General features: G+C 43.0%; 1 protein-coding gene and 1 long non-coding RNA gene across 2 annotated transcripts in view; one reads left to right on the forward strand and one right to left on the reverse strand.

Annotated features, from left to right (window-relative positions):
- FLT4 (fms related receptor tyrosine kinase 4) overlaps positions 1–22,270 on the forward strand; it is a 245,652-nt gene that overhangs the window by 214,678 nt on the left and 8,704 nt on the right. The window contains exons 24-27 of the mRNA XM_069763596.1: positions 8,989–9,100; positions 14,275–14,374; positions 15,815–15,920; positions 17,038–17,177. Coding sequence (XP_069619697.1) covers positions 8,989–9,100; positions 14,275–14,374; positions 15,815–15,920; positions 17,038–17,177 — 458 coding nt within the window. The remainder of the gene's footprint in view (positions 1–8,988; positions 9,101–14,274; positions 14,375–15,814; positions 15,921–17,037; positions 17,178–22,270) is intronic.
- Positions 349–6,741, reverse strand: LOC138675431 (uncharacterized). The gene is made up of 2 exons (XR_011320680.1): positions 6,222–6,741; positions 349–855 (listed from the first exon to the last, which is right to left on the reverse strand). It is a non-coding gene; the product is annotated as an uncharacterized lncRNA (long non-coding RNA).

Here is a 22,270-nt window from a genome sequence, read left to right on the forward strand (position 1 = left end):
TATTGTGTGATCATGTACAGGGGAAGCCCAGGAGCACATCTCTCTCTCTGGGCTTTGCCCTCCCTTTATATAGAAAAGAATTATACTTTTACAGACATGCGCACAAGCGCTCATATTTCACTATCTCTTACATAAACAATCTATACCAGTCTTTATCAGTAGAAAGTTACATCATCTAGAAGGTGAATAAAGGCTGCTATTGAAAGAAGGAATGCACACATGATTACTTCCATAAAAGGAAATGTCAAGTCAGCAGAAATGTATCTTGTTGTAAGCGAGATTTCTCAGGAAGAAGACAAGATGGATTGTTTTAGTTCAGTCTGATCTCCACAATTCCCCCCTTTGACATTTTCTTTTATTTATTTTATTACCACAGGGCCAAAGACAAAGCCTTTATTTGGTATTACACATGTACATGCTTGTATTCAATAAGAGAATCAAATCTAGTATTAATTCTTCCGTTTAACTCTCGCAACCTTTTCTTTGTTTTGCAATAAGTAATGGGTACAGATCCAACAATCTGTCAGGGTTTGTGTATTGTTTAACAAGTCATGCACTAATTTTCTATGATGTTGTACGAATCTATTGTTCAAAGGGGCTAGAGAATTCAGTCTATCCCACGCCTCCGTTGAGGTTATCATTATTAACATCAATATCATGAGTTTATACTGCTTTTCTTGCAATGGCTTGCATGTATCCATGATGCCTTTCCTTCAAGCTTGACTGATGTAGGTGTTGTCAACAGGACTTGGAAGGGTCCGTCAAACCTTGGTTCTAGAGCCTTTCTGGTGTGTCTTTTTACATAGACTTGATCACCTGGTTCCAACTTGTGACTTCCTTCTGTGTTGTCAGGATCTGGAAGGGAAGCAAAAACTTGTGCATGCACCTTAGTTAATTGTTTCTGAAGATTTTGCACATAAGAAGTCAATGACTCAATATTTAACACAAGTTGCTGTGGAAAATAACATCCTAAATTGGCAGTCCTGCCAAACAAAATTTCATATGGAGACAGTTTAGTCTTACCCCTTGGGGTATTGCGTATTGAGTAAAGGGCCAGTGAAAGGCATTCTGTCCAAGGCTTTCCTGTTTCAGCCATGGCTTTCTGTATTTTTAATTTTAAAGTTCCATTCATGCGTTCCACCTTACCAGAACTTTGAGGATGGTACGGAGTGTGTAACTGACTTTCAACACCCAACATTTTCAGTACATTTTGAAATATTTCTCCAGTAAAATGAGTACCCCTATCTGACTCGATCACTTCAGGGAGACCGTAACGGGGTATCAGTTCGGCAACTAGCTTTACAGCAGTGTTTTTAGCTGAAGCCTTCCGAACTGGATAGGCCTCTGGCCACCCCGAGAACATGTCCACACATACCAACACATACTCATACCCATTACTTTTTGGCAGCTGGATAAAGTCTATTTGTAATCGCTGAAACGGGTAGAGAGGTCGGACGTGGTGCTTCATAGGGGTCTTTGCTGTCTGTCCGGGATTATGTGTCAGGCATATAGCGCATGCAGCACAATAGTCTCTTGCATAGTTGCCAAAACCTGGAGCCAACCAGACTTGCTTTGCCAGTAGTGTCATTGCATTTGCAGACACATGCGTAGGGTGATGTAATCCACCAACTACTATCGGGTACCAGGCTCTAGGTAGACATATTAGTCCATCTTTCTTCCAAATTCCCGCTTGTTCTTCTGCCCCTTCCTTTTTCCACCTGTCCCTCTCCTCTTCTCCTGCATCTTCCTGTGCTTGTCTCAGTCTATCTTCAGTATTTTCTGTGGGGTTTACAGTATGAACCTGTTGTAAGGGTTTGACAGCTGCTGCTTTGGCTGCTTTATCAGCCCTATCATTTCCCCTAGATTCCCTAGTGTCGAGTCTCACATGTGCAGCTACCTTGATTACTGCTACTTCTTTTGTTTCTTGTGCAGCCTCTAAGATCTGTTTGATCAGAGAAGCATGTTTTACAGGTTGTCCTGACGCTGTCATGTAACCTCTAGCTCTCCAGATTACTCCAAAATCAAACACAATACCATGTGCATACCTAGAATCAGTGTATATATTAGCTGTCTGGTTCTCAGCTATTTTAAGAGCTTCAATCAATGCTGTTAGTTCTGCTTCTTGTGCAGACTGTTTCGGTGGAAGTGGTTCTGCTTTGAGAGTTTCAGATTCTGACACAACTGCATACCCTGTATGGAAGTTACCTGTGTCATCTGCAAACCTACTACCATCTATAAACAGCTCTAAATCTGGATTTTGAAGTGGTGTTTCGGATACATTGGGTAAGCCTACCGTTTCTTGTAAAATGAGCTCTGTACAATCATGTGTGTCTGTAGGGAAAAAATTTGTGTGTGTATCAGTGTCCTTATTCCCCCCTTCAGACTCGAGAGGTAGCAGTGTAGCTAAATTGAGAGTCTGAAGCCTAGCAAATGTGATAGTAGAGGGGAGCAGCAAAGAACACTGAAGCCGCAAATGTCTGGCCATGGAAATGTGTTTTGGTTGGACCTGGTTTAATATCCCATAAACATCATGTGTAGTTTGAACTGTGAGTGGATACTCTAGAACAATTTCTGATGCTTTGTCCAACAATAGTGAGACAGCAACAACTACACGTACACAGGTTGGCGCTGCTCTAGCTACGGGATCTAACCTTGCTGAAAGATATGCAATTGGTCTTTGTTTCCCTGCATGCTTCTGGGTAAGAACTCCTGTAGCATGGGAATCAACTTCTGCAGCCATAAGCTGAAACGGTTTGGTGTAGTCTGGTAGCCCTAACGCTGGAGCTGAAACAAGGGCATCTTTTAATTGTTGGAACGAAATCTGACCTTCTTTTGTCAACAAATAAGGTTCACTTTTTACACAGTCATACAGTGGTTGCATTAGTTGACTGGCATGTATAATCCATTGTCTACAATGAGACACTATTCCTAAAAATGCTCGTAGCTGTTTATGATTTCTAGGCTCATTCATCTGTCTTATTGCTTCAGTTCTTTGTGGTGTAAGATGCTTTTTACCTTGAGAAATGCAATGACCTAGAAAGACCACTTTGGTCTGACAAACTTGTAGCTTTTGTCTATTCACTTTACACCCTTCTTTTTCTAAAAAACATAGTAAACTCACAGTGGACCTTTCTGCAGTTTCTAGATCTGGGCAGCAAAGTAGTAGGTCATCCACATACTGCAAAATTACTACCTGTGGTTCGGGTTCAAACCTCTGGAGGACTGTTTGTAGGGCATTTGAATAAAGAGTAGGGGAGTGTATCATTCCCTGTGGAAGGCGTGTCCACGCCAACTGTTTGCCCTTGAATGTAAATGCAAACAAATGCCAACTATCTTGGTGTAAAGGAACCGAGAAAAATGCATTTGAAAGATCTATTACAGTAAATACTTGAGAACTAGCTGGTATCTGTGATAGTAACGTATGAGGATTGGGTACAACTGGGGTGATTGGATCTAGAACTTTGTTTATTTCTCTTAAATCTTGTACCATACGATATTTGGGCATAGAACTCTTATCAAGAGTTCTCTTCTTGACTGGATACAGAGGAGTGTTAGCAGGTGATTGTATCTCTACCAAAACTCCTTTCTCTTTATATCCCTCTATCTGTTTTGTAATCGCTAGTTCCTGCTGGGCACTCACAGGGTATTGTCTGAGCTGTGGGAGAACAGTTCCTGGTTGCACAGATAGTTTTACAGGAGAGATATGCAATAGTCCCACATCGGTGTCACCCTGTGCCCACAGTGTTTCTGGGACCATTGAGAGGTCTAGATCTGTGGTGTACTCTTTTTCTTCAGCATAATCCTCAAAAGCCTGAATTCTAACATATTGTTCTAATGTTTCTGCATCATCAGGGATAGTCAGTATAACTATGCCATCTTCCCTAAAATTGATGTTAGCTTCTAATTTCTTTAGGACATCAGTTCCTAACAAACATGTTGGGGCACCTCTGGCATACAAAAATCTGGATGCAAAACATTTAGGTCCTAATGAGACCTCTAGGGGCACAGTATATGGCAGTGTTCGAATTACCCCATCATAACCCTCAGCAAAAGTTGTTTGTTCTGAAATATCTTCCGGATTCGGAAGAAAATCTTGATTCAAAATTGAGGAAGTTGCACCTGTATCTATCAAAAATGGAATCTCTCTCCCCCCCACATTCACCTGTATCATAGGTCTTCTAGCTGGTAGGGAAGTTTGTAACACATCGAGTCAATCTGAATCTGGTATGGGACCATCTATGATGGTAGATTTCTGCTGGTTGTCCGTTTGGGGAGGGTTATTTCTGGGAACAAATTTGCCTGACTTTATATCTGCCAACTTCTTCCTGCACTCTCTTTGGAAATGACCTGGCTTTTTACAGTAGTGGCAAGGAAAGTTGTGTTTCACTCTTCCTCCTGTATTAGCTTGTGCTATTCTAACAGGCTTACGATTCTCTCTCATATCCATGACTATTCCTAAACATCGTTGTTTCACAATATTTGGTTGTTCAATTGTTCTCCAATCTGGAGTAGAGGATTTAAATTTTTCTCTGATTTTCGGATCTAGCCCCTCTATTAATTGTTTTGTAAAAAGTCTCCTTACTGAAGCATCAGTCAAATCCAATCCTTCATCCCTAAAGCTATTTTCTAATTCTTGACTATATTCTTCAATACCTTGCCCAAATTTCTGCATAATCACACCCGTAGATCCCCTTTCCCTCTGTTTTTCTCTCATGAAAATTATTAATGCCTCTGTGAACTGGGTACCTGATGCTTCTGTCTGTAAGGCACCCCCTTCTGCCACTGGTCTATTGGGCTGTAGGTGTGTCAATAATTCCTGAAAAAGTCCGGGGGACATTTTCATTCTACATAATTCTTCCCCGTCCGCCCAGACCCCAGCATGAGTCTGCATGATTTGTTGTATGTATTGTGCAAATCGGATGGGATATTGAGTGGGATCAGGCGCATTATGCAGGAGGGACATACCTTCAGCAGGGGACCAAGGAAAATACTGTCGGGTCTGGTGATATCTAGTTCCCATTACCCCGTCAGCACCAGGTTCCCTAAAGGGTCTTGGTACTACCCTAACAGGGGCAAGTACAGCGCCATGTCTAGGTGTACCACAGACTAGGCAATCATTTCTCCAATCTGGATTTTGTTGTCCACAGTGTGAACATACCCATCCTCCTACCCCACCAAGATTGGGATACAAGGCTGGAAATTGTTTTCCTCCTTCTGCTCCTCCAGATGGTACAAATGATTGGGCTTTTGGATCTAGGTAAGGTGGTGGGATTATGTCACAACTTTTTCCCTTCCCCATAATCCATTTGGAAGTGTCTGGATCATACTTCCAATTCTCCTCTTTAGCTGTTTTTGAGACCTCTATCATACAGTGTATGATTTCTTCCCACCCATTGTCTTTGATAATTCCACCTCGTTCTTTACTCAGTCTTTCCCATTCAGTGCTAAACATAAGTGCTTCTGAAATTCCCAATTTTTCTCTTACCCTTCTAATCTGACTTCTGACTGTCTTCCCACATCTTTCCTGTATGATATCTGCTGCTTCCACTTGTCCTAAGACGGTTTTTGTCTGTTTATTTCCCATTTTTCTTTTTTTTTTTTTTTTTTTTTTTCAATATTAGCTATTTCTACCCCAGGTGACGTTTGGACAATCACTTATCCTAGGTGATGTCTCGTTGCCTTCTCTCCTAGGGAGCTAAAATATTGAAGGGCTGATCTGCTCCATTCTTTCTAATGTGCAGAATGTACTTAAGTGCTATTATGCACGCAAACAGACCCAGCAACACCATACAGATCACAAAACTTTCTGTGTCAGTTAGCATACTTGTCCCAGGCTCATGGACCCGCGTCCTGGGCTCATTCTATCAAACCTTATCCAGAAATGAAGGAGGTTAAGCACTTAAATGAGAGTCAAGCATGGGCGGAGGTCTCCCCGAAAGGACGCAACCACATGACCCAGTTAGGCTGACTTCCGTGTATAAGGCTTATACCCCAACTATTTCGGCTTATTTTTCTACGCACTTTTGCTCTTCTTTCACAACATACCACAACCTTCACACTGTTCACACACTGCCAGGGACAGGACTCATAAATCTATACAATATAGTAACCCGAGTTTTATAGGTATCTACTCACTACTAGACTAACCCAGCGTGACACGGCTCATAGAGATCTTTCGGATAATACAAGGCAGATAAAAGAGAACTAATAATGTCTCTTACCTGGCCAGGTTTTTCAGTTCATTTGCCGTCCATTATCCCAGATCTCCATTGTCCGTATCCGCAGGTGAATCTCGAGCAAATACTCTCATCTCGGGTCCCCGTTCGGTGCGCCAAAGAAATGTTAAGTCCTTCTCAGTCCCTGGCTTACTAGAGGTAGGGATCCTGAGTAAATGACACGCAAACAAGGTATTGTGTGATCATATACAAGGGAAGCCCAGGAGCACATCTCTCTCTCTGGGCTTTGCCCTCCCTTTATATAGAAAAGAATTATACTTTTACAGACATGCGCACAAGCGCTCATATTTCACTATCTCTTACATAAACAATCTATACCAGTCTTTATCAGTAGAAAGTTACATCATCTAGAAGGTGAATAAAGGCTGCTATTGAAAGAAGGAATGCACACATGATTACTTCCATAAAAGGAAATGTCAAGTCAGCAGAAATGTATCTTGTTGTAAGCGAGATTTCTCAGGAAGAAGACAAGATGGATTGTTTTAGTTCAGTCTGATCTCCACAGATCTTAGAGATGGGAATACCCCGTTAAGCATTATTTATATAAACTTGGATGACCCCTATCATCTCTGTCTTACGTCACTGAGCACTTTGGTCTTTGGATGAGTTTTGGTTGATTCTTTGGGATATGGTGAGGGTTTGCTTAATAGGTCTATGCCAAGATGAAAGCAATCAGGTCTATGATTAGCGTTAATTATTCGACTGGCAAAATAGATCAGCGCTCTATGTCATACCCTACAGCTGGCCAGTCTACGCGCTCACACGCCGCCTCGTGCACAGGTCTCAGGATATGGAGGGAATACGTTACAGATGTAATTGTGATTTAGATTACAAACAAAACACTATTCACAGCAACAAGAGTATGTAAGGGCCATTAATCAAAATGTTAGCCCGCATCCCTAGGTTATTTCATCTAATTAGCATTGCATCATGCTGAGGGGTTAGTGCAAGGCTTTCTTCAAAGTGTTTGTGCTTCAGATAGAGGCACAGGAAGCAATTACAGGCCCGAACTTTGGCCGCAACGATGGATATCAGATCACTTTTATTAGTACTTCTTTGCCTCAAAATCATTGTGGTTTAGTAAATTACATCATGGGTTACTAACATGTCGATATTTTCTTTTCATGCTAAGTATCAAGAACTACCATGTGACTTTGCCACACGTTTCAGATAATCAGCAAAATGGCTTAATAGGAATGTATCATCAGAAAATGGTCTTTTATGTAAATCATATTTTTTGCGCTAAATGTATTAAAAAAATAAAAATGTTTTTGGAGTATTTTTTCACATTTTAATCTGTATTAAAAAAAATAGAAATCTTGCTATATACACACTGACCACTGGGTCTGTTTTAGTCTTAGAATTCCTGTTCCTTACAGAAGATTTTTCAGAAGTCTCATTATCATCACATTTAAAAAAGAAGCAGCACACTGTAACGCTAAAACGTGAAGTATGAAATATGAAAATTTAATTGCATTGCTGCACTAGAAATATGAAAAATTGAGAATGCTTAGCGCATAAATTGGCCAATTCATGTGTACCCGGCAGCCACGATAAGGCGATTCTCATTGCCAGGATGCAATTCAATTTTCATATTTCATATTTCATGTTCTAGCGTTACAGTGTGCTGCTTTTTGTTTGAATGTATATGAGTTGGCAACTCTAGGTAAGTAAGCACCTGTTCAGACATAAAAATCTGATTTAAACAGTATTTCATTAATTGATGAGACATTCCCTGTAAAACTCCTCTTTCCCAGAGCTTGTCTAGCTTTATATGTGTCTGAATTTTTTTCCCCTGGCGATTAGGATACTTTTATTTTCACTTTCTTTATGAAGGGATTAAGTGCAGGGACCCTGATTCCAGTGATGTGTCACTTGCTGCTTGCTAATGTTTTGATAAAATCACTGTTTGATCAGCAGGAGATTATCACTGGAGGACTAGTATCCCTGCTGCCAGGTAATCCTCCATATTCGTGAGACCTGTGTAAAGGTACCGTTACACTAAACGACTTACCAACGATCACGACTAGCGATACGACCTGGCCGTGATCGTTGGTAAGTCGTTGTGTGGTCGCTGGAGAGGTGTCACACAGACAGCTCTCTCCTGCGACCAACGATCCGGGGAAAGACTTCGACATCGTTGAAACTGTCTTCAACGATGCCGAAGTCACCGGGTAACCAGGGTAAACATCGGGTTACTAAGCACAGGGCCACGCTTAGTAACCCGATATTTACCCTGGTTACCATTGTAAAAGTTAAAAAAAAAAAAACACTACATACTTACATTCCGATGTTTGTCACGTCCACCGCCGTCAGCTTCCCTGCACTGACTGTCAGTGCCGGCCGTAGAGCAGAGCAGTGACGTCACCGCTGTGCTCTGCTTTACGGCCGGCGGCGCTGACAGTCAGTGCAGGGAAGCTGACGGCGGAGGATGTGACTCTTTCATTTTTCCGGTGGTGCAGAAAAGTTGACCACTTGCTACCGCGTTCTCCCACAGATTACAGCCAATTACTGGGGGTTCCAGCGATGGAACACTCTGTGATCAGTTTGTCTTCTAATAAAAGGGAGTTGTCCTCTTCAAAGTATTTTTTTTTCCCTAATGAAGTCATGAAAGGTTTTGTATGAAAATGACAGATCTGGTAAAAAAGCAATATTTAGTTAAGTCCTAATATCATCAGGAGATCTAAAGTAAAATTTGATATTCCTTCCAGGAGGCTTTTTTTCCATGCTAATATGCTATAATTTCTTACAGGCACGTCTGCCGCTGAAGTGGATGGCGCCAGAGAGTATTTTCGATAAGGTTTACACTACTCAGAGTGATGTCTGGTCCTTTGGGGTGCTGCTATGGGAAATCTTCTCGCTTGGTAAGTCAATTGTGGGGACTGTTTCATTTCAGATGTTGAATTTTGAACTCTTTCCTGAAATATTCTATCCATTATATAGTTTATTCAACCTTAAAATTGTAATACCAAGAACGAAACGTTGTGGAATTATGGAAATCCCATGATCTATCAATATGTTAATGATAGTCAAAAGATGAAAAACTGGAAACAAAATTTTCCAAACATATATATTCAGTATCGAGTGTGAGCCCCACAAGGAGAAATCCCCACATTTACGGTATATGCTTTGGCTGTTATGTCTAAAAAATATTCTGCCTCGCTGAATGCACTTGTCATGCTGTGATTGTACAGAAATAGGGAAAGGGGACCTGCACTGTCCCTAGGACTGGGACCCTAACTATCCCTGCTCCCAAAGGTACCTCTAAAGGTGAGAAGGTTTGGGCCACCAGCCTTACTATTCTCCTGGTATATCCTAAGCTGTTCCCTCTCCCTCCCCAGGAGGCTTGGGACAAAAATGCTAGTGTATAAACATGTAAGACAAACAGGAATAACAAACAGCAACATACAAAACACTCAACAAAGGTAGAAGGGTACAAAGGGAAGGGTAGGAATGTATAAAACAAATGGGAACAATACAATGAGTAAAACAACAGTCAAAAATAGCACACAACAATCTCCAGTAGCAACAGTGCTCTCCAACTCAGCACAGCTACTCCAAGGAGCTAGGAAGTAAAACTTTCACTGGCAAGGAAGAGAAGGTTTGAGCATATTTTATGGCAAGAGGAAATGACCGGGTCAGGAACAGCTGTGAGATGGAACTGCAAGTTTCTAATCAGCATAGAAAGGGTCATTAATGTCTTCAGCATCAAAAAGAAATGAAATCCATTTAATATGAAACACAAATGCACAGGCTAAATGGAAGATCTGTGATTCACATTATGTATTAATCTTCTAACCCCAAATCTTACAGGAGGATGTGACCCACTCATGACAGCACTTTTGCAAATCATCAAGATCCACTGCTGGCAGCTCAATGTTCAATTGCCGACCTATAACGTTCTAGATGTGCTCGATTGAAGATAAGTCCAGAGACGCTGCAGGCCAGTGCTCACATTAGTACCAACGACATGCAGACTGACATTTTCATAGATAAAACGCCTTCTGGAACACTTTGGAGAAATGGTTGTACCATTGGTTGCACAACCAAGTCAATGTAATGCTGAGCTGCTAGTGAACCTTGAATGAAGGCTAGAGGACTCTGGCTACTGTACACTATGCAAATCCTCACTATAATTTCAGAAGTAAGACCAGGAAGGCCTCTTCATAGAGCTGCCCATATGGTCTCCAAATAGAGACTCGAGGCTGGAATGGAATAATGGAGGCTGGAATGGAGGTCTATCCATTTCAGTGAGTCTCACTTTTGTCTTGTATGTTATAATAGCCCGAGATTGGTCTGGAAACAACGTAGGCAGCGCTATGAAGAAGCCTTCGAGAAGGAACGCCAGTCCTTCTGGTGTTGGGTGACTTAATGTACACTGGTCAGACCCCTCTAATGTTCATGCCATTCTAACAGCTGTTACATTGATTTTGTTGTGAAACCAATGGAGCCATTTTTTAACATGACGCCAGGCCGCATGTTGCTTGTGCTAGTGTGAGGAGTCTACGTAATCTAAAGTTCTACCATGGCCAGCAGCGTCTCCGGACTTGTTTCCCTTCAGGCACATGTGGGACATCATTTGTCGTTAATTGCAAAGGGAGCTGCCAGCAGTGGATCTTGATGATTTGTGATCCTAAGTGCATTCAGTGTGGCAGAACACCCACTATTGGTAAGCAGGTAACTCAGCCAGCTATTGATAACCTTATTGATAACATGCCGAGGCTTGTAATTGCAGGGATTACTGCACATGGCTCTCATACTAAATTGTGAATAAATCGAGATTTTTGAGAATGTTTACATTTTTTTTCATCATTGACATTTTATTATTAACATGTCTATCCATCCTATTATTTCCATAATACCATGACTTTTCCTTTTTCGGTGTGGCATTGTCAATGTTGAGGATAATATCTCATTTTATGCCCTTATTATTTACCGTTCCATATTAGAACTACACAACAATATATTTAATGGTAAATAGTTAAGAGATGTGTAGGGTTGCAAAATTGCAAAAATGAATGATTAAAATTATGAAATAATGTGATTTTCGATGAAAGAGTGAATCCCACCACACTTGGATCATCAAATCTTCCAGAAATCCTATGTGCTCTTATTGATCTATTGTAAAGAAAAAATAGAGAAATTGAGCCACCGCCCTCTTAATGGTAACCTCAGTGACTATCTACTATTCCTGTCCATTATCCTGTTACTCATCTAGTATTGATAAATCTTTTCCTACCTTTCTGGGTAGTTAAAGAATGCTTGAAGAGTTATTCCCATCTCGCCCATTCATGGCTAAGATGGGTATGGATGGTATTATATAGGGCTCAGCATTCTGGGCACTGCTAGGTCTGCAGTAGAGAAAATGTCAGATTACTTAGTGTGTGTTTCAATACAATCAGTGTTTTATCAGCAGGAGATTATCACTAGAGGACATCCTGCCTTGTGCTTCCTGGTCCAACCTTCCCCCAGCATTGATAAGCAGCTCCACAATGTGCACATAAAGCTGTGGTATGGGCGGGTTATACAGAGCTCAACAACTGAGCTCTGTTAGATCTGCAGAAGAGAAAATTATGATTCTATCATAACTGCTGCACCTGGTAAAGTGACACATTGCTGGAATCAGGGTCTCTGTCCTTAGATCGTTCTACTGTCAGATTATATAGCAACAACCTGCTGGCAGATTCCCTATGAAAAGAACCTGTCATGTTGAAAATTGTATCTGATCTGCAGGTGGAATGTTACGGAGCAGGGGGAGCTGATCAGATTAATATAGGTTTCAGTAAAACTTTCATTTTATTCATAGAAATCCCAGGTGTTTGTATGCATGTGAGTCCAGTAGGTGGTCCGACTCAGTCTCTTCATTGTGTGACTGCACGTGCACAGAAAGCTGTCAATCACTGAGTAGGACCGCCCACTGGACTCAGGTACAAGCACCAGGACTGGACTCAGGTACAAACACCAGGGATTTCAATGATTAAATACAAATAATATTTAATCTTTTCCACCATTTCCTTCCCTACATCATGCTCTACGCCGACAGAACTTGACAGGTTCCCTTTAATAAGAGATGTGTAAGTGTGTAAACCTGTATGTAATGAGTTCCCCATAATGGTTCATAGCAAGTAGCTACTAGGACGGTGTCAAATACAACCAGGCTTTCTCCACCACCAGGGGTATCGCAGTTGCCTGACCCAAATACAGCCAGGCTTTCTCCACCACTAGGGGTATCGCAGTTGCATGACCCAAACACAGCCAGGCTTTCTCCACCACCAGGGGTATCGCAGTTGCATGACCCAAATACAGCCAGGCTTTCTCCACCAGCAGGGGTATCGCGGTTGCATGACCGAAATACAGCCAGGCTTTCTCCACCACCCGGGGTATCGCAGTTGCCTGACCCAAACAAAGCCAGGCTTTCTCACCACCCGGGGTATCGCAGTTGCCTGACCGAAATACAGCCAGGCTTTCTCCACCACCAGGGGTATCGCAGTTGCCTGACCCAAATACAGCCAGGCTTTCTCCACCACCAGGGGTATCGCGGTTGCATGACCGAAATACAGCTAGGCTTTCTCCACCACCAGGGGTATCGCAGTTGCCTGACCCAAATACAGCCAGGCTTTCTCCACCACCAGGGGTATCGCGGTTGCATGACCCAAATACAGCCAGGCTTTGTCCACCACTAAGGGTATCGCAGTTGCATGACCCAAATACAGCCAGGCTTTCTCCACCACCAGGGGTATCGCAGTTGCCTGACCCAAATACAGCCAGGCTTTCTCCACCACCAGGGGTATCGCAGTTGCCTGACCCAAATACAGCCAGGCTTTCTCCACCACCAGGGGTATCGCAGTTGCATGACCCAAATACAGCCAGGCTTTCTCCACCAGCAGGGGTATCGCGGTTGCATGACCGAAATACAGCCAGGCTTTCTCCACCACCCGGGGTATCGCAGTTGCCTGACCCAAACAAAGCCAGGCTTTCTCCACCACCCGGGGTATCGCAGTTGCCTGACCGAAATACAGCCAGGCTTTCTCCACCACCAGGGGTATCGCAGTTGCCTGACCCAAATACAGCCAGGCTTTCTCCACCACCAGGGGTATCGCAGTTGCATGACCGAAATATAGCCAGGCTTTCTCCACCACCAGGGGTATCGCAGTTGCCTGACCCAAATACAGCCAGGCTTTCTCCACCACCAGGGGTATCGCGGTTGCATGACCCAAATACAGCCAGGCTTTCTCCACCACTAAGGGTATCGCAGTTGCATGACCCAAATACAGCCAGGCTTTCTCCACCACCAGGGGTATCGCAGTTGCCTGACCTAAATACAGCCAGGCTTTCTCCACCACCAGGGGTATCGCGGTTGCATTACCCAAATACAGCCAGGCTTTCTCCACCACTAAGGGTATCGCAGTTGCCTGACCCAAATACAGCCAGGCTTTCTCCACCACTAAGGGTATCACAGTTGCATGACCCAAATACAGCCAGGCTTTCTCCACCACCAGGGGTATCGCAGTTGCCTGACCCAAATACAGCCAGGCTTTCTCCACCACCAGGGGTATCGCAGTTGCCTGACCCAAATACAGCCAGGCTTTCTCCACCACCAGGGGTATCGCAGTTGCATGACCCAAACACAGCCAGGCTTTCTCCACCACCAGGGGTATCGCAGTTGCATGACCCAAATACAGCCAGGCTTTCTCCACCAGCAGGGGTATAGCAGTTGCCTGACCCAAATGCAGCCAGGCTTTCTCCACCACTAGGGGTATCGCAGTTGCATGACCCAAACACAGCCAGGCTTTCTCCACCACCAGGGGTATCGCAGTTGCATGACCCAAATACAGCCAGGCTTTCTCCACCACCAGGGGTATCGCAGTTGCCTGACCCAAATACAGCCAGGCTTTCTCCACCACCAGGGGTATCGCTGTTGCATGGCCTCTAAGTTACAGTAGTTACGGCACCGGCAGAATCCAGTTAGTACTGAGTTTTAATACAATTGAATTTCACAATATTTCAAACGGTGATGTTCTATATTGTTACATTACAGGTGCCTCCCCATATCCTGGAGTCCAAATTAATGAAGAATTTTGTCAACGTCTAAAAGAAGGAACGCGCATGCGGGCTCCTGAGTATGCGACCATAGACATGTAAGAGAAATTGAACATTTCTACCCACTTAACACATATAGGTCAGGCACACGATATGCCACTAAAAGATCAGCCCGTTCTCACGAGCACGATATGGACGCCAACTCACATTTCTTAAACTCTTAAAATCAGAATTGAACCGGGTCACCAATATTTTCCTTTTGATAACTATCAATTTGGCAACTTTTAAGGCAACTGAAAGCTACATATCATTCCACCCAAGTATTCGTAGTGTTCCTGGCAGCCATTCATTGAACCCCCTCTGTGGACAGAAACCCAGTTATTACAAGCCGCCACCGTGCCAAGCTCGCTGCTGGTAATGCTCAGGCCTGGAGGAGACACTTTCTGATATTTATCCCTGGCAGACACTTTTTAGACTTTTAGAATTTTTATAGTTTCCTCTGGGAAAAAACCTACTGATGTCTATGACAACCATTCATTTCTGTAGTGAACAGGCAACAAGAATCCTGATTTTCGCTTTTCTTTACTTATACATGCTGAGAGCAAATTAATATAAGCTCACATTATAGGGTTACTTGGTTAAAAAAAAAAATCAAATACTTTATTAGGGAATTCTGAGTTTCCCCTGTTCAGGACCTTCATGCATTAGCTCAAGCAGGCAATCACTACGAGGAGTATAACTCCAGAGGACGTGACAGATCCATTAATTAAACAGACAGCCCATTTATTTTAATGATCAATGTGTAATACTTCATTTCCCCTGCGGGGTTGCTGCAGGATAACTGAATAATAATAATAATAATAATAATTTTATTTATATAGCGCCAACATATTCCGCAGCGCTTTATACTGAATACTTACTGCTGAATTACCGTCAGCATTCCATATGTTTCCTGGAGTTCTCTACAGCGCGACTGTCTGTAAACACAATAAAATTATTCAATTTGTAGATTTTTACTATTTTCCTAACAGCAAGAGCTTGATATTTATGAAGTATTACAATTACACAAATTGGGTAGCAAACAGCTTCTATTGAACTCATTGGGCCGTGCATGTAATTCAGAAAATGCTGGTTCCTCCAGAGCCAAAGTCTAATTATAGAGTGCAGAGTTTGTAGCTGTCCCTGGGCCCAAATTTGCCCTAAGCCTAATGTAAGGAGAAGATGACTCTGAATGATACATGATAGTTAAGGGCCTCCTACAAATTTTGGATTGGGACACTCTCAACATTCTTAGGCCCTGATTCCGAAATAATGAGATTTATACACGGATACTTCCGTGGCATAAATTATCATGAATCTGTCAGGCGTTCTTCACCACTCCGCGTCTCGTCTGAGCTCCGAACACTTTTCAAAAAGTTGGGAAATTCCAAAAATCACATTTTTGTGCAAATTTGTGACATTTTAAGCATTTTTTACCCCAGAATTCTGCAGTTCCATTTATTTGTGAACTAATAGAGGATTGTTTTTTTTTATTATAGTTATCGGATCATGTTAAGCTGCTGGCATGGAGATCCTAAGGAACGACCAACATTCTCTGACCTGGTTGAAATTTTGGGGGACCTCCTACAAGAGAATGTACAGCAGGTATAAGGGTCGGGGTCTTGATGGTGCTTTGAAGGGTTGTCCTAATGCTCTATCTTCAGGAGCACATCGCTCCCTGCCTCCCAGCTTCCTGCTTTCCCGGGGGTGGTGCTCTCCTGAAGATTGACAGTTCGGTCCAGTGGAATTGTCGCACTTCTGCTGGTCTGAACTAAGCGCTCTCCCATGCTGCTAGCAGACACAGCTTTGCCTCTGTAGCATGGAAGCAGTGCCGGGGGACTGAGGTTAGCTGGATCCGGAGATAAGACGAGCTTCAGAGCACTTTAGGCAAGCTCTAAAGCACAGAGCCTGAAGCGGCACAAGGTAATCGTCCACCGAGACTGCAGGGTGGGTGGTAACCTAAGCGTCAAACTTCACACTATAAAATTAATAATCTCACCATCCTTGAGCACAGAGAGGAGTATTAATAGGAGGTACACTGCAAAGTTGCTCATTTTTCCAAGCGATTTGACATTTTTCCTATTCAAGAACTTGAGACAACTGTTTTAAAAAATGTTAAAGGGAATCGTTTAGCAGGATTTTGAGAGCAGAATGATGTAGGGACTGTGAGTCTGATTCTAGTGATGTATAACTTACTAGGTTGTAGGTTGCTGTTTCACTAAAATGAGTGTTTTATTAGCAGCAGATTATCACAACAGGACTAGCTTCCTCATTCCTCTTAGTCCTGCTGCACTAGGTAACCCCGCCCCCAGCACTGATTAGCAGCTATCTCACAGTAAGCTACCAATCAGTGGTGTGGGCGGGGTTATACAGAGCTCGGCATTCTGAGCTCAGAAAAATCTGCAGCCAAGCAAACAGTGATTCTATCAAAGTGACAGCAAGCCGCTCAGTAAGGGACACATCACTGGTATCAAGGACTCTGCCCCTACATAATGCTGCTGTAAGATTACATAGCAAAGGACTATTGACAGATTCCCTTTATGTATGGACACAGTCATCAGTTCATTCACTTAGGACCAATAAGTTCTCAAAGAAGTGCAATATATACATACATAATTCCCTAAAATGTTGTCAGACCCGTTGTTAAACCTACATACCGAACAAATAAATGTGAAAAATTAGGGATCATCGTTATATCATTGTAAACTCATGTCATGTACAGGAAGGAAAAGACTACATCCCCCTCAATGATTCCCAGAGCTCGGAGGAAATGGACCTGTCCCAGTCACCAATCTGTCCACAAAACAACTCGGACGAGGAGGGATGTGACATGAGACTGCACTGCCATAACCTGGCTGTGAGGTAAGACAATGTGTCACGGGTAAAGAATGACATGAAATTGTAAGATCCTGCTCCAAAACAGCTTAATGCTATAAAGCCACCGTGCAAAACAATTATAGAAAGCAAAAAAAGACCCTCTATTGATTGTAGATAATATAATAAGCGGAACAGAATATATTAAAAAAGGGCATGTGTCTGTTACAGAAAAATAGTGCCTAACTGAGCTGATCATTTCAACAAGTGAACACATGGGGGCGACATAATACCACATATTTGTATGCATGAGCGCTAATAGTCGGGCGAAATAGGTAGTCTGGTTTGGCGCTTTATCCTAAGTCATGTGGTCAAGCTGTTAAAAGGGTCAGTATTGACTTATAGGATGGCTACTTTCAATAGGTGGCACTAGAGTTCAAGTTCTCCTTTCTTTTTTCTCTTCAACCCCAAATTATAGCTCCCTGAGGTCAATGACAAGGAATCCCCCTGTAGCATTGGTCAATCCAGTTGCTTGATACAGCCAACAGAGAATAAAATAAACGTCAGACATGAAGAGTACAAACGTCAGCCTCTCATAGCTCAATGTACCATCGTACTGTGTGTTTCGCTATGGAAAGCTTTGTCAGGTTCTTTCAAGAAACTGGATTATTAATCAGTGCTACGGTGGGGGTCCTGTGGTTTATCACCCATCCAGATACATGGGAGATAAACTGAAGAACACGGTAGTGGCACCTAAGAAATGTATGGTGCTGCTGTGTTTCACTCTATAACAGCTGATCAGTGGGGGTGCCGGGTGTAAGACCCCCACCAATCTCATATTGATGACCTATCCTCCAAACAGGTCATCAATCGTTCACAACCCCTTCAAGATTCCTCTTACCCAAGCCTTTTTTCTAGACATTTTTCCAAGGTGCAAACAGAGTGATAAATGTTTTACAAGACGTGTATGCATGCGTTGTGCTTACATAATGTCTCCCGGCTGTCTTTAGGATTTTTTCCCATTTTTCAAGATCCTTCTTTCTCAGCTCGTCTATCAGGAAGAATACCATTAAAAGCAGTATTGGGCATTCTAAGTTAAGCGAGTTGTTAGTCCTTAGGCTACAAGTCCACAGTCCCTCTATGTGTCACTCTATGTGACTGCAGACTTGTGAATCCTCGCATTGTGCGCACTGCAATTTGTTAGAACTCTCTAGTGCTTGCAGGGCCGGCGTTAGAGCAGGGCAAACAAGGTATTTGCTTAGTGCCCCCACTTCCCCAGGGGCCCCCACCCACTGGCATGCTGCTAATAGCGGCAGACCACGCGGCCACTATGGGGCCTGTGAGTCATGGAGGCCCAGTGCCAGCGCCGACTCCATTGATACTGATACAGTTGAAAGCAATGATGGAGGAGGGAATCTTACGATGACGCTACCTCTTCCATCATTCCCCCTCTGCATCTGTCATCAGACACAGCGGGCATGATGACATCACTTCATCGCACCACGCTGTGCCGGACAGTGGAGCTGTAGACACCGGTGCAGCGGGGGAATTTTTTAAATCGGTGAATACGTGGTGGCCATAATACTGAAGGACTATGGGGTGTGTATTATATCATATGAGAGGCTGTATTATACCATATGGGGTGTGTATTATACTGTGTGGGGCTGCATTATACTATATGGGGCTGCATTATGCTATATGGGGGCTGCAATATGCTATATGGGGGCTGTATTATGTTCTATGGGGGCTGCATTATACAATATCATTATACTATATTGGACTGCATTATGCTATATGGGGACTGTATTATACTATATGAGACCTGCATTGTGCTATATGGGGCTGCTTTATGCTATATGAGGGCTTCATTATACTATATGTGACTGCATTATACTGTATGGGGACCACATTATGCTATATGTGGGATACATTACACTTTGTGCTGTATTATACTACATGGGGGCTACATTATGCTACATGGGGACAGCATTATACTATATAGAGGCTGCATTATACCATATGGAGGCTGCAATATACCATATGGGGGCTACAATATACTATATCAAGGACTATGGGAGTGCATTATATTATATGTACTATATGGTAACTGCATTATACTCTATTAAGGACTATGGGCTGTATATTATATACTACATGTACTATATGGGTCTGCATCGAGTGATTGGAATGTTTATGCCGGAACAGAAATCATTGTTCTCAGCAGCACATCGCCGGGTGAAAATTGCAGATAAGCTGCTGATAACATGATACTGTATGGGGACAGATTATTATTATTATTATTATTATACATTTTTATAGCGCCATTTATTCCATGGCGCTTTACATGTGAATACGAGGCAAATATAGACAAATACATTAAACATGAGCAGATAACAGGCACACGGGTACATAAGGATGGAGGACCCTGCCCGCGAGGGCTGAGAGTCTGCAGGGGATGGGTGATGAAACACTAGGAGAGGGTAGGGCAGGTTGCGCGGCGATTCAGTAACTTCAGGATCACTGCAGGCTGTAGGCTTCTCGGAAGAGATGAGTCTTCAGGTTCTTTTTGAAGGTTTCTATGGTAGGCGAGAGTCTGATGTGTTGGGGTAGAGAGTTCCAGAGTATGGGGCAAGCACGGGAGAAGTCTTGGATGCGGTTGTGGGAAGAAGAGATGAGAGGGGAGTAGAGAAGGAGATCTTGAGAGCAGGGCCGGCTCCAGGTTTTCGAGGGCCCCGGGCGAAAGAGTCTCAGTGGGCCCCCCCCTTTAACACATACCCCGATTTATGATGCACAGATACGGCAGAGAAATGTATAGTACAATGCCAGAGTTCACTTCTTACATGAGTGACAGCTATTGTAAATTCTGCAGTGTATATATACAAGTCCTTCTCAAAAAATTAGCATATAGTGTTAAATTTCATTATTTACCATAATGTAATGATTACAATTAAACTTTCATATATTATAGATTCATTATCCACCAACTGAAATTTGTCAGGTCTTTTATTGTTTTAATACTGATGATTTTGGCATACAACTCCTGATAACCCAAAAAACCTGTCTCAATAAATTAGCATATTTCACCCATCCAATCAAATAAAAGTGTTTTTTAATAACAAACAAAAAAACCAACAAAAAATAATGTTCAGTTATGCACTCAATACTTGGTCGGGAATCCTTTGGCAGAAATGACTGCTTCAATGCGGCGTGGCATGGAGGCAATCAGCCTGTGACACTGCTGAGATGTTATGGAGGCCCAGGATGCTTCAATAGCGGCCTTAAGCTCATCCAGAGTGTTGGGTCTTGCGTCTCTCAACTTTCTCTTCACAATATCCCACAGATTCTCTATGGGGTTCAGGTCAGGAGAGTTGGCAAGCCAATTGAGCACAGTAATACCATGGTCAGTAAACCATTTACCAGTGGTTTTGGCACTGTGAGCAGGTGCCAGGTCGTGCTGAAAAATGAAATCTTCATCTCCATAAAGTATTTCAGCCGATGGAAGCATGAAGTGCTCCAAAATCTCCTGATAGCTAGCTGCATTGACCCTGCCCTTGATGAAACACAGTGGACCAACACCAGCAGCTGACATGGCACCCCACACCATCACCGACTGTGGGTACTTGACACTGGACTTCAGGCATTTTGGCATTTCCTTCTCCCCAGTCTTCCTCCAGACTCTGGCACCTTGATTTCCGAATGGCATGCAAAATTTGCTTTCATCAGAAAAAAGTACTTGGGACCACTTAGCAACAGTCCAGTGCTGCTTCTCTGTAGCCCAGGTCAGGCGCCTCTGCCGCTGTTTATGGTTCAAAAGTGGCTTTACCTGGGGAATGCGGCACCTGTAGCCCATTTCCTGCACACGCCTGTGCACGGTGGCTCTGGATGTTTCCACACCAGACTCAGTCCACTGCTTCCTCAGGTTCCCCAAGGTCTGGAATCGGTCCTTCTCATAGTAACATAGTAACATAGTAACATAGTTAGTAAGGCCGAAAACAGACATTTGTCCATCCAGTTCAGCCTATATTCCATCATAATAAATACCCAGATCTACGTCCTTCTACAGAACCTAATAATTGTATGATACAATATTGTTCTGCTCCAGGAAGACATCCAGGCCTCTCTTGAACCCCTCGACTGAGTTCGCCATCACCACCTCCTCAGGCAAGCAATTCCAGATTCTCACTGCCCTAACAGTAAAGAATCCAAATTCTCCACAATCTTCCTCAGGGTCCGGTCTCCTCTTCTCGTTGTACAGCGTTTTCTGCCACATTGTTTCCTTCCAACAGACTTACCATTGAGGTGCCTTGATACAGCACTCTGGGAACAGCCTATTTGTTGAGAAATTTCTTTCTGGGTCTTACCCTCTTGCTTGAGGGTGTCAATGATGGCCTTCTTGACATCTGTCAGGTCGCTAGTCTTACCCATGATGGGGGTTTTGAGTAATGAACCAGGCAGGGAGTTTATAAAAGCCTCAGGTATCTTTTGCATGTGTTTAGAGTTAATTATTTGATTCAGAAGATTAGGGTAATAGGTCGTTTAGAGAACCTTTTCTTGATATGCTAATTTATTGAGACAGGTTTTTTGGGTTATCAGGAGTTGTATGCCAAAATCATCAGTATTAAAACAATAAAAGACCTGACAAATTTCAGTTGGTGGATAATGAATCTATAATATATGAAAGTTTAATTGTAATCATTACATTATGGTAAATAATGAAATTTAACACTATATGCTAATTTTTTGAGAAGGACCTGTACAGGAGGAAAGGTGTTGTGCAGTGTATATATACAGGAGAGGTGCTGTGCAGTGTATATATACAGAAGAGGTGCTGTGCAGTGTATATATACAGGAGGAAAGGTGCTGTGCAGTGTATATATACAGGAGAGGTGCTTTTCTGTTTTGAGTTTTTCTATGAAACAAAGACTTTTCTACATAAACACTGTTGTTTGGTTTTGCGGCCCCAACAGATCTGTGCTACAAAGTAACAGGCGGCTCGGGCATTAATGAGGGACCTGATGCTGAATCCTTTCCACAAACCCTAATGACCCAATTAGTGCCCTGTCATTAGAAGCTCATTAAACGCCTCCCTGTCCCGAGCAGTCATGTACAGTATGGGGGGATCCTGCAGCCCACCCCCTGAC

Source organism: Ranitomeya imitator, chromosome 4 (assembly GCF_032444005.1).
Source record: "Ranitomeya imitator isolate aRanImi1 chromosome 4, aRanImi1.pri, whole genome shotgun sequence".
NCBI lineage: Eukaryota > Metazoa > Chordata > Amphibia > Anura > Dendrobatidae > Ranitomeya > Ranitomeya imitator.